Source organism: Brassica rapa, chromosome A07, assembly GCF_000309985.2.
Source record: "Brassica rapa cultivar Chiifu-401-42 chromosome A07, CAAS_Brap_v3.01, whole genome shotgun sequence".
Taxonomy (NCBI): domain Eukaryota; kingdom Viridiplantae; phylum Streptophyta; class Magnoliopsida; order Brassicales; family Brassicaceae; genus Brassica; species Brassica rapa.
In genome coordinates this window covers 24,910,346-24,925,406 of record NC_024801.2, presented here as the reverse complement: position 1 = coordinate 24,925,406, position 15,061 = coordinate 24,910,346, and the positions used below count along the sequence as shown (strand labels likewise).

The 15,061-nt window shown below is 38.5% G+C and overlaps 4 protein-coding genes across 5 annotated transcripts; 2 read left to right on the top strand and 2 right to left on the bottom strand.

Moving 5' to 3' along the window:
* The first annotated feature begins 184 nt into the window (after positions 1 to 184).
* LOC103831581 (probable polygalacturonase At1g80170) lies at positions 185 to 3,828 on the top strand. Its single transcript, XM_009107465.3, has 10 exons — positions 185 to 1,306; positions 1,375 to 1,503; positions 1,609 to 1,779; positions 1,876 to 1,896; positions 1,970 to 2,177; positions 2,258 to 2,339; positions 2,412 to 2,520; positions 2,595 to 2,711; positions 2,783 to 3,132; positions 3,748 to 3,828. Exons 1-9 carry the CDS (start codon positions 923 to 925, stop codon positions 3,095 to 3,097), a joined length of 1,536 nt encoding a protein of 511 aa, XP_009105713.2. The 5' UTR covers positions 185 to 922; the 3' UTR covers positions 3,098 to 3,132; positions 3,748 to 3,828.
* A 210-nt stretch (positions 3,829 to 4,038) lies between these two features.
* LOC103831580 (PH, RCC1 and FYVE domains-containing protein 1) lies at positions 4,039 to 10,507 on the bottom strand. Its single transcript, XM_009107464.3, has 9 exons — positions 8,623 to 10,507; positions 8,295 to 8,381; positions 8,011 to 8,100; positions 7,820 to 7,906; positions 7,630 to 7,743; positions 5,526 to 7,547; positions 4,956 to 5,102; positions 4,444 to 4,877; positions 4,039 to 4,344 (listed from the first exon to the last, which is right to left on the bottom strand). Exons 1-9 carry the CDS (start codon positions 8,668 to 8,670, stop codon positions 4,221 to 4,223), a joined length of 3,153 nt encoding a protein of 1,050 aa, XP_009105712.1. The 5' UTR covers positions 8,671 to 10,507; the 3' UTR covers positions 4,039 to 4,220.
* A 654-nt stretch (positions 10,508 to 11,161) lies between these two features.
* LOC103831579 (ADP-ribosylation factor 2-B) lies at positions 11,162 to 12,841 on the top strand. The gene is made up of 7 exons (XM_033274382.1): positions 11,162 to 11,406; positions 11,556 to 11,720; positions 11,803 to 11,873; positions 11,986 to 12,105; positions 12,219 to 12,337; positions 12,423 to 12,504; positions 12,595 to 12,841. Exons 2-7 carry the CDS (start codon positions 11,573 to 11,575, stop codon positions 12,598 to 12,600), a joined length of 546 nt encoding a protein of 181 aa, XP_033130273.1. The 5' UTR covers positions 11,162 to 11,406; positions 11,556 to 11,572; the 3' UTR covers positions 12,601 to 12,841.
* Positions 12,842 to 12,871: 30 nt separating this feature from the next.
* Positions 12,872 to 14,925, bottom strand: LOC103831578. Of its 2 annotated transcripts, none has more exons than XM_033274362.1 (6): positions 14,681 to 14,925; positions 14,182 to 14,325; positions 13,939 to 14,082; positions 13,731 to 13,853; positions 13,518 to 13,661; positions 12,872 to 13,444 (listed from the first exon to the last, which is right to left on the bottom strand). In XM_033274362.1, the coding sequence occupies exons 2-6, from the start codon at positions 14,302 to 14,304 to the stop codon at positions 13,016 to 13,018; spliced, it is 963 nt and encodes a 320-aa protein (XP_033130253.1). In that variant the 5' UTR covers positions 14,305 to 14,325; positions 14,681 to 14,925; the 3' UTR covers positions 12,872 to 13,015. The 2 variants fall into 2 exon arrangements, with proteins under 2 accessions (XP_033130253.1, XP_033130254.1); XM_033274363.1 differs by having other exon boundaries at positions 14,574 to 14,838.
* Between the last annotated feature and the right edge of the window lie 136 nt (positions 14,926 to 15,061).

Here is a 15,061-nt window from a genome sequence, read left to right as displayed (position 1 = left end):
GCTAGGTGTTGAAAGTATCTTGCAATCATATATTGCCCACAATGGTACTGCTAATACTTTGGTACTTTTAGAAGATTGAAGAACATTTTCAAATTGTGAGTTTTCTATCTTTTTGTAGTAGGAGTATCAGAAGTGGAATTTGTCAATAGTGATAGTGAAAATATGTTCAATGATTATTCTCCGGAAATGACTTATTTTCTTTGGCTTCAAATTCTTGGACCTTATCACCAAACAATTCAAAGTTGTCTTGACATGAGGATGTAGTTATCTACAAAACAAAGTACACAACATAAGTTATAAACCTACCATCAGTCACATTCTACCTACCACTCTCATTCAACAATCATTTGAAGTTAGATTCTAAGCAACTTGAAGCACACAATCTTCAAATCCCACTGCCAAAAAAAAAACCCCTGGACCATACATATTCATTGTAGAAGCTCAATTCAGAACGTGATTTCATACATACAAGTGATATGGAAAGGCATGACACTTAGTTTGCGTGTTATGCCAACTGCCAACTACTTGTCTGAGACAATTTGTTTATGCTTCTCGTTAAAAAGAAGATACAACCCATTAGAAAGCTCACCTTTTCAATATATCTGCAATGAGTACAAGTACACAAGTACAACAAACTCGTTAACCTAGTACTTCTATATATATCTTTTGCTATGGAAAACAACATCTCGAGGTTGAGGTATAAAAAAGCGCAAAGCTTTCTGGTCCTTCTTTCTAGTTTTGTCTTCTAGATTCCAGGGGACCAATATTCACAACTATGTTGACCAAGAAAATCTGTGTAGAGGTTTTGGAGTAAAGCAAAAGAAGTGGAAAGGCACATGCCTTGTGCTTTAAGTTTAGATGTGTTGAAAAATATGAGGTTTTCTTCATTTACTTTTAAGCCAAGCCAATACAAAACCCACAAATGTCCTTAATTAGTCCGCTTATAAATCCAAACAATGTATCATCTACTACAAACCAAACATGTTTGCATAGAATCTCATTACTTAACTATACAGAAAAAAATCTTTCTCGTTGCGTTTTCTTAAAGAATAAGATGGATAGGCTCTTCATTTTTTCTCTCTTGGCTCTGTTAATGGTAACCTCTTGTCGAGCTTCAGGAGAAACAGCTTATAGGGAGCTTGATATTCTTGGAGAGCTTGAGAACCTTGATGTACCTCAGGATGATATTGACGATGACGTGACGTTCTTTGATTTCTCTTTGTTTACAAGCCAATTTTCTGGTAAGAATCTGGTGAATGTAGATAGCTTTGGTGCAGCTGGAGATGGAGTTTCTGACGATACTCAGGTGCGTTTGACATATTTATATGCCCCAAAACCACCACTAGTCTGATGCAATGCTCTTCTTATAATCAGGCATTTGTAAGTGCATGGAAGATAGCCTGCTCTGCACCAAGATCCGTGTTACTGGTTCCACAAGGACGTAGCTATTTAGTAAACGCAACGAAATTCAATGGTCCATGTCAAGAAAATTTGATTATTCAGGTAATCTCTTAACATTTTAAAATTCTTTTTGAGATGATACATGTTAGCTATACACAACATATTAGAATATTGTCTTATGCGTATTTTAAAACTTGATTTTTATAGATTGATGGAACAATCGTTGCACCAGATGATCCCAGCCAATGGAACCCTAGATTCCAAAGGGTTTGGCTCGAGTTTTCCAAACTCCAAGGAGTTATTTTCCAAGGAAATGGAGTCATTGATGGTTCTGGTACCAAATGGTGGGCTGCTTCTTGCAAGAAGAACAAGTCAAACGTAACATCTTCTTCTATAACACAACTTGAACATTACTTCTAGTTCTAAACTGAAAAAAAAAATCTGACACATATCTTTCTTTGTTTTCTCTTATAGCCTTGCATAGGTGCACCAACGGTATGATTTTGTTTCTCCTTTTGGTGTTCATCTACCATTTATTTCTGTTCAACTAAGCTCTTGATATATACAGGCACTAACTATAGAATCAAGTTCAAATGTGTATGTGAGAGGCCTAACAATCCGGAACAGCCAACAGATGCATTTGATCATAGCTCGGTCAAACACTGTTAGAGTCTCTAGAGTTATGGTCACATCTCCAGGAGACAGTCCAAACACTGACGGAATCCACATTACTGCATCAACTAATGTTATAGTCCAAGACTGTAAAATCAGCACAGGTTCTTCCCCAAATCATATACTAAACTGCTAAAATTAAACTCATAATATTATACCACTTAAAAAAAAACTTGATAAACAGGAGATGATTGCGTCTCAATTGTGAATGCAAGCTCGAGGATAAAGATGAAGAAAATATACTGTGGACCAGGGCATGGAATCAGGTAAACCATCTCTATCTAACCTTGTCAAACCAAACACTTCTCAAGATTCTTACATGCATTCTTGTTCTTTAGCATTGGAAGCCTTGGAAGAGGAAACTCGACAGCAACTGTCTCAGCTATTGTGTTAGACACTGCTGTCTTAAAGAACACAACTAATGGTCTAAGAATCAAGACATGGCAGGTAAAATCTCAATTCTTGATTCTTGCTTATTTTATACTTTTGGTTCCTGAAAACTATGATGATCTTCAAAACAGGGCGGTAATGGTTACGTAAAGGGTGTACGTTTTGAGAACGTAGAGATGCATGACGTAGCGAATCCCATTATAATCGATCAGTTCTACTGTGATTCGCCATCAACTTGTCAAAATCAGGTTTCTTTCTTCTTCACAAAAACCATTGACTCAAGATGACATCAAGAATCTTTAATCATTTTTTTTTGCAGACATCAGCAGTTCACATAACGGAGATAATGTACAGAAACATAACCGGAACCACAAAAAGCAAAAACGCTATCAAGTTTGCGTGCAGTGACGCAGTTCCTTGCAGCCACATTGTTCTCAACAACGTCAATTTGGAAGGCAATGATGGAAAAGTAGAAGCATATTGTAACTCAGCTGAAGGGTTTGGTTATGGAGTGGTTCATCCCTCTGCTGATTGTCTGGATTCACATGACAATAAGGGCTTGGACCCAACTCAGTATTTGTCAGAAACTGTTTTGGTCGGTGAAGATGCTAAAAATGCTCACGACGAGCTTTAACATAGCTGTACGCATTTACCGTAGCACTAACATATCTATACTATTAAAGCAGGATCGTATTGTCATAATTACCTTAGGGGCATGTTTTCTTCAATAACATTGCATATTTCATTAAGGGCAATTAAGTAATATTAATAACAAATTTATATTGGGTCATTATTTTTGGATCTAGCCCAAATCAAATATCTCTTGGGCCATTTGGGCCTATTAAAAAATCAGATTCAATTCTCACTTTTTTTTTCCTTTGGACCATTGAGTCCAAGTTCAAATAATTTTTTTTCAATTATTCTTAATTATTATTTTTTTTTCTTTTCTTAATATAATTTAAGCATTCATAAAAAATAATTGAATTTTTTTATTGAAAAGTATAAATCTTTATTAAAAGTATATAATTTTTTAATTAAAATATTAACCCCATAATAAAATTAATTTATCAGAGTTATACCAACTTAATTCATTAAAAAAATAAAGTTTAATTTTTTTAACATAAATAGTCATTTAAAATGAAATACGATAAATAAAGATAAAATTTTTAAGTCTTTTATAAAATAAAACACAAATATATGAAATGTGACATTTACTAAATATTTGTCAATTGAAAAAAAAACAAAAATAAATCCGCGCTTTGAAAGCGCGGGTCAAAATCTAGTATTTAGCTTATAAATGAAGCAAATACAATGAGATTGACAAGCATTGTAGTATTTGATATACAGCAAATAATCTAATATGTATTATTAAAAAGAATGATTACTTACTCAGTTTTGTCTGAGAACTTTTAGGACAAGGGTAAGCTCTCTCTCTCTCTCTGTTCATCATCTAACCATACCAAAAACCAAACTCAAATCATTTTCTTTCCTCATACATGAAATAGAGAAACTGAGGCGCAGTGTGGTAGATAAACAAATAGCCAAAACGATGATAATTAGAAAAGAGAAACTGAGTGCAGTGTAGTCAAGAAAAACCTAAACATCATGAAGTTAGCACATACATCAGATTGGAGTTGATTATCAATAAATTATCAAACTCACGACACACTCTTTGTAAACAAAACAATAGATATTCTCTATAATATACAGTGCAAAAAACTGCTTCCTATGCCTGTTGCTTTCGTTGTTTAGTTTGATCATGTCGGGAGCTGTGATTGCACACTTGGTCTATCCGTACCACGAATGTTATACTTTTCGTATACTCTTTCTCGGTTCTCTGTCCACCATGCCTCTGCTTGTTGCTCCTTGAATCTTCTCCGGCTGCAAACAAACAAAAAACCACATTGTTGTTTATCTAATCTCTACAATGCATTGGAGATTAGAAAAAAAGACGTTGATATTGATTCTAATAAATGTTACCTAAAGCGCACACGTTTGAGATCTCTAGTTCCATCTCCTAAAGCCAGTAGTGTGATATAAACACCAGGCTCATACTGTTCGATCCACTCAGCCTCCACTTGAGAAGCATTTGATGTTGCTACTGAGCTTCTCGAGTTTCTGCGAGTGTCGCCATCTTCTGAGAAACCATTACTGATTCTAACACCGTCGCTTTGAAGCTCGTCTGTGTTTCTTGGCGACTGGGAGCTTCTCCAGAGTCCATTCATTGAGCGTGAGGGAGGGGTCAAAGGAGATGTAAGAGGGGTGTCACTCACTGAATCAGAACGTGATGAACGCTGTCCCTTTGCATTAGCAAAATGAATCCCGTTTTGCTCAAACCCGTTCAGCAAATGAGTTGTTCTTGTGATCTCAGCTTCGTGAGCGCCAGGTGGTAGTAGCTTCACTATATCCTTCAGCTGAAAAGATCAAACTTTAATCATGTTAATGAGAGTCACAGAGAGACGGTTTAAGAGAAACATAGATAAGAGAGTAACCTGTGTTGTAAGCGATTTTATAACTTCTTTTGCAGCTTCTGATTTGGCAGTTTCCTCTGATGCCAGTTTCATTGCTTCTTGTGCTTTCTTCATAGACTTCTGAACTTCAAGTTCTTGGACCTCACATCTCTGCCTCAAGCTCTCGGCCTAGACAACATCAAAGCTTCTTTTTTTAGTAAAAAAAAAAACAATTTCGTACGACTGAGTTTAAGGTAGGCCTGTGGATTTTGTCCAAACCGAACCCAGCCGAAATATTCAGTTTTTGGTTTGGTTCGGTAGGGTTTTGAAAAATGATCGGTTTCGGTTGGGTTTTCAATTTTTTTTTTTTTAAAACAAAAATGAAAATAACCAAAATAACCAAACCGAAAAACAAATTTAACAGAAAATATCCTATTTTTTTCAGATGAGTATACCGAATTCTAACCAAAAACCAAAATGGTTATTTTCGGAAATTAATTAAAAACTGAAATTCGAACCGATTTTTTGGTTCACTTCGGTAGGATTGTGGCCAAACCGAATAAACCAAAACCGCAGGCCTAGAACTTTAAGGGATGTTGTAGACAAGTTTACCTGAGCACGCAATCTGACCACTTCCTGATTCAAAAGCTCATTAGTCTTCTTCAAACTCTCAGTTACACTAGTTGAAAAGCCAATACCAACCATCGAAGGAATGGGAGTAACCGAACGAGTAGGACTAGACCTCCTCGAGAAAGGCGACACAGATCTAGAGTTCCCTCCAGACGGAGTCACAACCGGTTTCGGTGGCCCACGCCTTAACTCAGCCACATTACTAAAAGCATCCCTAAGCTGTAACAAAGGCGTCTGAGAAGTTCTGACAAGAGAGAACGTCTCCCCTTTCCTCCCTTGCCTAGCCGCCCTGCTATCCAGCTGCTTGATCAAATCTATCTTCGACGGTATTCCAGATTTCGCCAGCCTCAGCTCGGCTTTATCCAACCTGTCTTTGTTCTCCCCGGAAAGCCGCGGCATCACGCTACCTTCCGAGGCTTTACTCAGCTTGGAGTAACAAGAATCGCAGACGCGGTAAGGCTTCCCTGGATTAGGCGCCAGGGAAGCCTTCAGCGACTTCTTGGAGCTGCACGAGTGGCAGTGGACGAGACCACAGTTGTAACAGTTGTGACTCTTCTTAGTGAATCCGAAAGCCTGCTTACAAGCTGAGCACTGAGTCTGCTCAGCGCCGGAAGCCCACTTGTGAAGACATATCGCCGCCGTGAAGTTTGCGCCGCACGCAATGTATTTAACATGTCTCTCTTTCAAAGCCTCAACTAGAGTCGGCGCGTTACGATCCTCCACGTCTCCATGACCTAGTCTCCCATTAGCACCTTTCCCCCAAGTAAAAACTTCGTTGCGAGATGTTAACACCGCTACATGATAAGCTCCGCACGCTACTTCTTCAACAGAGTCGTTACTTGCTAAGCAAGGAAGCTTCCCGTCAGCAGTGGGGTTCCCTAGCTGACCGTAGACACTACTACCCATAGTGTAAACTTTACCAGATGTTGTTAATCCGACTGTTAAGCTATGTCCACACGCAACTTTGTAGAAATCATTGTCGATTAGAGATGATACACAAGTGGGTTTAAGACGAGTCTCGTTGTCTCCGTGACCGAGACGGCCCTTGTCACCATCACCCCATGTGAAGAGCTTCCCTGACGACACACTCGAACTGACTTCCACCACCGCAGCAGCGTGCCACACACCGCACGCAACGGCAATAGTCTTCAAACCGGATAAAGACTTGACTTCCCTCGGGTAAAACACAGTCTCCTTATCACCATGTCCTAAAACACCAAACGTCCCATCTCCAAAAGTGAAAAGCTGTCCTGTTGATGTTACCAAAGCGGTGTGCCACGGTCCGCATGACACCGAAGCGATTCGAAGACCTTCGAGAGGACCTGAGATTCTCTTAGGTATCCAGTGACTCACATCGGTGCCATGTCCCAAAAGCCCTGCGTTGTGTGTTCCGTCACCCCATGTGTAGATCTCTCCGTTCATTGTAACAGCGCACGTGTGGAACTCACCGCATGCGACAAAGTCAACGCTAGAACCAGCTAGAGACTCAATAAGCTGTGGGGGTCCACCAGTAACGTCTTTTCCCATCCCATGGCCGAGACGTCCTCCTGATTCTTCTCCCCATGTGAACACCTCGCCTTGCCTAGACACTAGAGCAGCGTGCTTCACCCCGCACGCTACTTGATGTACATCCAAAACCACGTTGGACTCCAACGGCTTTGGAACCAGGACGTTAGACTTTGAAGTAGCGTTCTTATCAGATGGAACTTCACCCCATAGATAAACATCACCTAGAGCGTCACGATCGTCTGGACCAGAGCCGTGGCTTGAAGTGGTGCTTTGAGCACTGGAGACACTGACGCGGAACACGTCTGTTGAAGGTCCTCGTACTGACATGTTTGGGCTGCCTGAGGGCACATGTGACCTTTCGGAGCTGACGGAGTTCTCAGTTCGGATAGACTTTGAGAAAGCGGTTGAAGCGTAAGGAACGTCAACGCTGTTGAAATCTCGAGAGGCACAAACCGAGCTGTTTGTAGGACTGCCTAATGTCAAGTCTCTACTATCCTGAAGAGGAAAAAAAAACTTCAGAAAAATCCAAATAATACTGAAGGTGTTGGCTTTAGGGGGGCTATGCTTATTTACTTACAGCAATAGAGAGGCCGTCACTCCAGCCGTCGATCTTGGCGCGGCCGCCCTGACCAGATATTAGAGCTTTGAGGCCAGCTATCCACACCTCTGCCTCAACTTTGTCCTTGCAAATCTGTAAAAACAAGGGCAACCTCTTCAGATACAGAGGCAGATAGTACAAGATGTTGACAAAGTTATGATTCACAAACCACGTCAAGAGTCCGCTTCCTGTTGGAGTATATGAGAGAGAAAGATAAGTAGTCCTTGTCAGGGCGAAGGTAACGTTGGAAAACAGCCTGATAAATATAAAACATGTTCAAAGTCATGATTAGTTAATAACAAAAAGACTGGCAATTTAGCTGCTTGGGAAACGGAAAGTAGAATTTGAAGAGGAGGTTACAGTTCTTTGGCCTGGAACAATCTTAGATACAGTAGCTAACTTCAAACGTTTTTCTCCACCATTTGAGATCCATATCAAAGAGGTCTCATCCTGCAAAATAACATGTCCTAGACGGTTAAGCTATCACTTGCCTTAAAGCACCACTTGGATGGGTGAATCATAATAATTATAAACAAAGAACCTCTAAAGGCTCTGTAATATCACAACACACAATTGTACATTTGGTCTAGTCTTCACCACTAGACCAAATGTGTATGCATATATGTGTTTGAAAGCATACTTACATTGGAGAGTCTAAAGGGACAGAACTTAGGCTTTCCTTTCCGACCATACTTCAAGAGTTGAGCTCCTTTCTTCAAAGCAATTAGAGCCTGCAAAATAAAGGCAGAGGCTTTTGAAGATCTTGTGTGAGAAAATACAAATTGGTTTAAAAAAAAAAAAAAAATATATATATATATATAAAAAATTCATCTTTTAGACAACAAATTACAACATTAAAATAAATCACTTTTTATCAGCATTTTTCAAAAAAGCAGAATTGGACTGACATTTCAGACAAGCAACAAAGACAAAAGATCCTGTGTTCATCAAGACAAAGACATATGGAAGTACCTGTTCGATGTCTCGCTCGATGCTACCGTAGCTCACGAGATCAGCCATTCCATGAGATTAAGAAACCCTCTAGGATCGCAAAAGGGAGCACCGTTCATCCTAAGCAAACAACACTAGGTGAAGTCTCCGCCTTTCTAACCATCAAATTCCGCTCTTTAACTCTCCCAATTCAAGTTTATATCTTCGCCGGAGCAGTGAAGAAGCGCCGTGAGAGACCGGCTAGAGAGAGAGAGAGGACGAGGAGGGAGAAGAGAGCGCGCGCGCGAACGAGAGAATCAACTTCCTCCTCAAACCGGCAACGAAACTAGTCTTTCCGAGGAAATCGAACTACGGACATAGTCAAGGTTAAAAAGTACAAATAAATAAACAAAATCAATCTTATATTTTTAATTTACATTATTCGTTTCAAAAAAAGGAATTATCATTTGAATTTTTTTTAAAGGTAGACTTTGCAATTAAATTTGTGCATCGTAACTCTTTGTAAAATAATGCTGTGAACCTATATTATTATTTTATCGTAAAACTAATAAAGAAAAATAATCTCATATAGGACTAAAACATTTTTTTTTTGAATTTGAGTTTAGTGTATAATTTAGTATGTAAGAGATTAGCTTAGAATAATAATTTAAAATTAAGAGTAGTTAAATTATCTTAATTTTAAGTAATTTTATTTCAGAAATTTTTCTTTTTGTATTAATTTTTATAAAATTTTACGGTATCTAAGAAAGTTATCAAATATTTTTTTTTGCTTAATTAGATTGAACAATTATCAAATATATTTTACAAAGTGTACTTCTTTGTTTGGAAGGGTTGTGATAGTACCCAAAAAAAATTAAACCGTAGGGCGGGTTGATAGTTACTAGTTGAACCTGAGATTTAGAGGAAGACACGAATCGGCTGACTTTAGAAGAAATGATTTAAGAAACTATAAAATGGAAGTCACGATGAGCTTTTGAGCTTGGAAATGAAGTGTATACTAAGTCTCGTTGTTTATTTTATCTAGAAAACAAAACGGAGCTAGTTGTCTCTCATTGTCTGTTTCTCTCTCATTCGTGCTCAGGTCTCGTCGCTTTCTCATTTTTATATAAAAACGTCGCCTCGAAAACAATATAGTTTTGCTGTCTCCGAAAGAGGTTTTTCATGGCAACACACGAACTAAAAGAGCCATTAGAATTTATCATCACACATCAATTGACATTCTTTTTGACTAAAACACATAGCAATTGACATTACTTCCAAATTTCGTTATGTAAGATATAGCCATGGAAAGAAAAAGCTTCAATCAGTTTTATACCCAATCCATGCATCAACAATGTCCTAATACTAAGAATCTACAGACAACATGGTTCTGTCTGTTACATGTAAGCATGTTCATTTTCTAGTTGTTTCCTCTTTGAATACGATTACTACACTTAGTTTTTGTATTCTCTATCTTACAACTATACAAGTTGCATTACACCAAGAAAATTAATATCAAACTAATTTTGTAATTACAAGTTGGAAGGTTACTTCCTATTTCTTTGCAACAAAGAAGATCACGTAAAGAAAACACAAAAGTTAGACTAAGAACATTTTTTTCTTTTGTATAAATGAGTCTTGCAAGTAATAACTGTCAAATGCTATTGCAAGTGGCACATGTGTTTACTATTATAACTTTTTTTGTGCAACCAGTTACTTTCATTAATATTTAAGACACGACAAAGCAAATAAGCTTTTTCGGACAAACCCGAATAGCCAAATTTAAAACTTCACAACACAAATAAAACGATAAATAGATAGAGACACAAACTCAGAAAAGTTTGATAATGCATCTAAAGACATGTCTAAAAAAACAAGCATTACAGTAGAAAAGAAGAACTATCTCATTTACTACTATAACATTTTGTTATTCCTCCAAGGAAGAGAATAATCAGAAATAGATATATGAGATTTAAATTGGGCTAAGACAAGTTTAATAGAGTTGCATGAAAATGTTTTTTTTTTTAGAAAGTAACAAAACAAGTGCTTTCTCAGTTGGAAGCTAGTAAATAATCTACTGAACTATCATATGAACCGATCAGTTCTATTGTGATTCACCATTAACTTGTCAAAGCATGGTTTCTTCATCACAAAACCATTGAGTTAAGACGATCTCAAGAAATAAATAAATACTCTTTGGTCTTTTCTTTTTCTCTCTTTCTTTTTGCAGACATCAACGGTTAACACAAACCAAAACAACGTACAAGAGCAGAACCAAACTAAAATCAAACTGAAATGTTAAACCAGGTTCAATTTTTTAATAAATTGATTAGTTTGTTATTTTAAACTGGAATTTTTGAGACCTCTTTAAAACAAATCTTAATATAACAAAAATGAAATGTGATGAAGTAAATAGAATGTCTTAAAATTTCCTAATACTTAACAAAAAAATATATCATTAGTAGATGTCTGTAATCATGCTATATTAATTAGTTAAATCGTTACAAAATTCATATATTGAGTTTGGAGATGAAGTAGCATCAAAGGAAGGAGCTATTATTGTTCACGTGTCAACTATTGATTTATTAAGACTGTATTACCCCCTGAGGAAGAAGAACATATACTCGGTCAACGAAGATTCAAAGGGGTACTTTCGTAACTTCCTCTTATTTTTTTCGTTAACCGGCGTGAAAAGCGACGTACAAGCCGGTAACCCTTTCCCCTTATTAAAAAGAAAAAAAATCAATCTTCCCACTAATAATCCTTTGATTCATCATCGTCGTCGCGTCTCTCTTAAGCTTCTCTAGCAGATCCTCCGGTGCAGAGGTACGCTTTCTCTGATCTGGATCTATGCTTTTCTGCGGATCTGTAATCATTTCCCAGTTATTAGCTTCTGAGTTGTAGAAGATGTGATCCGTTATGCATGTTTCAACCTCTGTGTGTTGGATCTACCTGATCCGTTGTGGTTTGTGCAGTTTAAAAGGACAAAAAAATGGGGTTGAGTTTCGCGAAGCTGTTTAGCAAGCTCTTTGCAAAGAAGGAGATGAGGATTCTGATGGTTGGTCTTGATGCTGCTGGTAAGACCACTATTCTCTACAAGCTCAAGCTCGGTGAGATTGTCACCACCATCCCCACTATTGGTATGCTTCTCCTTCACACCATCATGATAATACTATTGGTTTTGTGATTGTGATGAATATTAAACTCAAGGTTCATAAACAGGTTTCAATGTGGAAACTGTGGAGTACAAGAACATCAGTTTCACTGTGTGGGATGTCGGGGGTCAAGACAAGGTCTGATCTCCAGTTATCTGATGATTGTTGTTTATCTTCTGTAGTTGTAGAACGTAAATCTCTCTGCTCCTATGAAGAATTTCTTAACCAAACTTTTTGATTTGGTTTTCAGATCCGTCCCTTGTGGAGGCACTACTTCCAGAACACGCAGGGTCTGATCTTTGTCGTGGACAGCAACGACAGAGACAGAGTTGTTGAGGCTAGAGATGAACTTCACAGGATGCTTAATGAGGTTCATATTGATTGCTAATTAAACTCCTTGAACAGAATATTTTGTAGAGTATATATTTCATCATTACCCATTTAGAAAGTCTTATACTTGCCAACTCTATTCCTCTTTTGCAGGATGAGCTGCGTGATGCTGTGTTGCTTGTGTTTGCTAACAAACAAGATCTTCCAAATGCTATGAATGCCGCTGAAATCACGGATAAGCTTGGCCTTCACTCCCTGCGTCAGCGTCACTGGTAAATAAACATATCCTACCAATTCTCTGAAACTTAAAACCATTTCTTTTGTTTTTAAATTTATGTCTTTCTTTGCAATCGACAGGTACATTCAGAGCACATGCGCCACTTCAGGTGAAGGACTGTACGAAGGTCTGGACTGGCTGTCCAACAACATCGCTGGCAAGGTATAACATAAGTTTCAAAACAAAAAAAAAAAATCTTACAAAAGATTGTTTCTTCTTTTCTGCGACGCTTAAACTCTCTCCCTTACGCAGGCGTAATGAAGTAAAACAGCATTGCATCGAGATGATTCTTCCTGCTGTATGTTGGTAAAGTTTCTGGATGCAAGAGAAAGCTTATAAATATTATATGAACCTTTTTGCTACTGGCTATTGTATGAATGTTCTGATTGTGCAAGTAGATGTGTACCTAAAAAACTTACTAGTATGAGCCCCTTTTGAATAGTTTTCGTGCATTTTGATTTGTTCAAACCTTGGATTGATGAATGAATGTTATTGCTTTCTTGTCATTTGTAATTCGTAGAGCCATGGCTGTAGAAAAAATTCAACATTCTCCATTAGTGATGAATTGTATCTTAGGACAGCAAGCGTATACGTATCTGATCCCAAAAGTCATGAACATTTCTATGACCAACCAAAATCATGGACTGGGTTACAGTTTTCCTCAAGAACTGAATCAGCACAAATCTTTTCGACGTCTCCTTGATGTTCTCCTGTGTGCTGCCCATCTCTCCTTTATATCTCCGGGATTCACAATCCGCTGCTCATCCAGCGAGGGACTATCATCCGTTTCGCCGGTTGCCAAACGTTTGCGGATCTTAGCGGTCTCAGCCAACAAGTCATGGATGAGCATCTCTGTTGTCTTGGCTGTGATGCCTCTCAGATACCAAGAAATGGGAGGCGGTGGAACAATCGCCGGCTGTATTAGCTGGTCAAGCGTTACCTTTGATCCGACCCTCCCTTTACCACCAGTGCACTGCTCATACTCCTCCAGTGTTTTCGGTTTCAGACGATCGCACATATGCTCGTCCACAAACAAGGGCTTTACTTTCCAGTTTCCTTCGAATCTCTTCATGAACCCGCTCTTCACTTGCTTGAATCTCATCTACAAAACACATTTCCTTTTCACAAACCACTAAAGAAAAAGACTCAAAAGACTTTTTGTTTAGTGGTCTTACAGAGTGATCTGCTCGGTTTTGATCCACCAAGACATGAACTGAGATTGTTCCAGACCACCAGAGAAATCTCCACAAAGCAGCTTGTTCTACTTCCACCACTTGCCTCAATCCTTCATCCACCACTACTTTCCGCGACAGAACCTCCTATAAATGTGATCACAGGTCAGGCTGGAGCTTAACCTCTAATGGAGGAAGAAGGTAAGATAGAAGTACCTTGATATTCTTGAAGACCCTTCTGTTGTCAGGGTCAATCACAATGTTATAAACTGCATCAGGGGGTAAACCAACATTCACCTCAGCTTTGAGATTGCAAAGCGACCCTTTCGGAATACTCACCTGCCAAGATTAAATTATCTCTGTCATATAACAAGATTCTCTCACTAGCGCTGAAAAGAACCGGCTAGTGAAGTCTATTGATCACCTTAACGACTGGGGGTTGATCAGTCCACGAAGGGTTTCCTCTCCAACTATCTAGCTGCTTCTCCAGGTCCATTTGTATGGAGTTAGATGAGATTTCATTATCTTCCCTCCCATGCTTATCAGCGGTCAAATTCTTCAGCTGGGACTGCGACAAAGAGCGCAAAAACGCTTATTTTGTTGTCAGTACGTTAGAAGATAACAACATCAAAGGACATTGAAAACATTTGTGAAACCAAATTATAACCTTAACACGAGCTTGAAGCTTCTGAGAGAGTCCAACGAATCTAGATAATGCAGGATCAAACACACTTGAGACCACATTTCTCTTGGTGTCTGAACCAGTATTGTTAACATTAGCCTTTCCCATTTATGTCTTGAATATAAGGCACTGGAACAATCAAAAGTTTATCATCATGGGACATGGCTAAGAAAAAAAAATCAACTTTGATCATCAGAACCAACAATTGCACAGACAGAACAGAACATGAGCTCAAGCCAATTCAGACATTAAAAAAAAAACACATGAACAAAGAACAGAACATCCTCTTGAGGATGAATAAGTTAATCACGCAATCAAAGTAAAGCTGACGAATTAATATTTTATCTTAATTATAGTAAAAGCAACTTTTATTTTACCCGCGACGACGAAGCACTAATCACTATCAGATCTGAAGCAGAGAATCAATCTATGAGAGCATTAAAGCGAGAGACTGAGCTTTTTTGTTTCCTCCGACAATACTCACCGAGATCGAGAGGATACACAGGCGTGGCGTGATCTTCCAAACAGCGATCGACAAAGCGTAAAAGAACAAGAGCTTCTTGTAGTGGTCCAGTCGTATGGAAGCTTTTATGTTTGGTGTTTGGGTCACACAAACCACCATGTGATACACATGGACGAAGAAGATTGCGATGCGACGGTCCTAGAGTGGCAAACCTTGCAGACAAAAGAGACCAGACCATTGAGGAACACGGTTGCCACGTGTCGTTTTCTAGCTGGACTTATCGCGGAAAATAAGATGGTAACGTTGAAAACCTCGCCACGCTGTGACGAACTGCGTGCCGTTTTTTGGCGAATACGTCATCAGTTATGAGACTCCTTTGATCTTAATATGATCATGAATGAA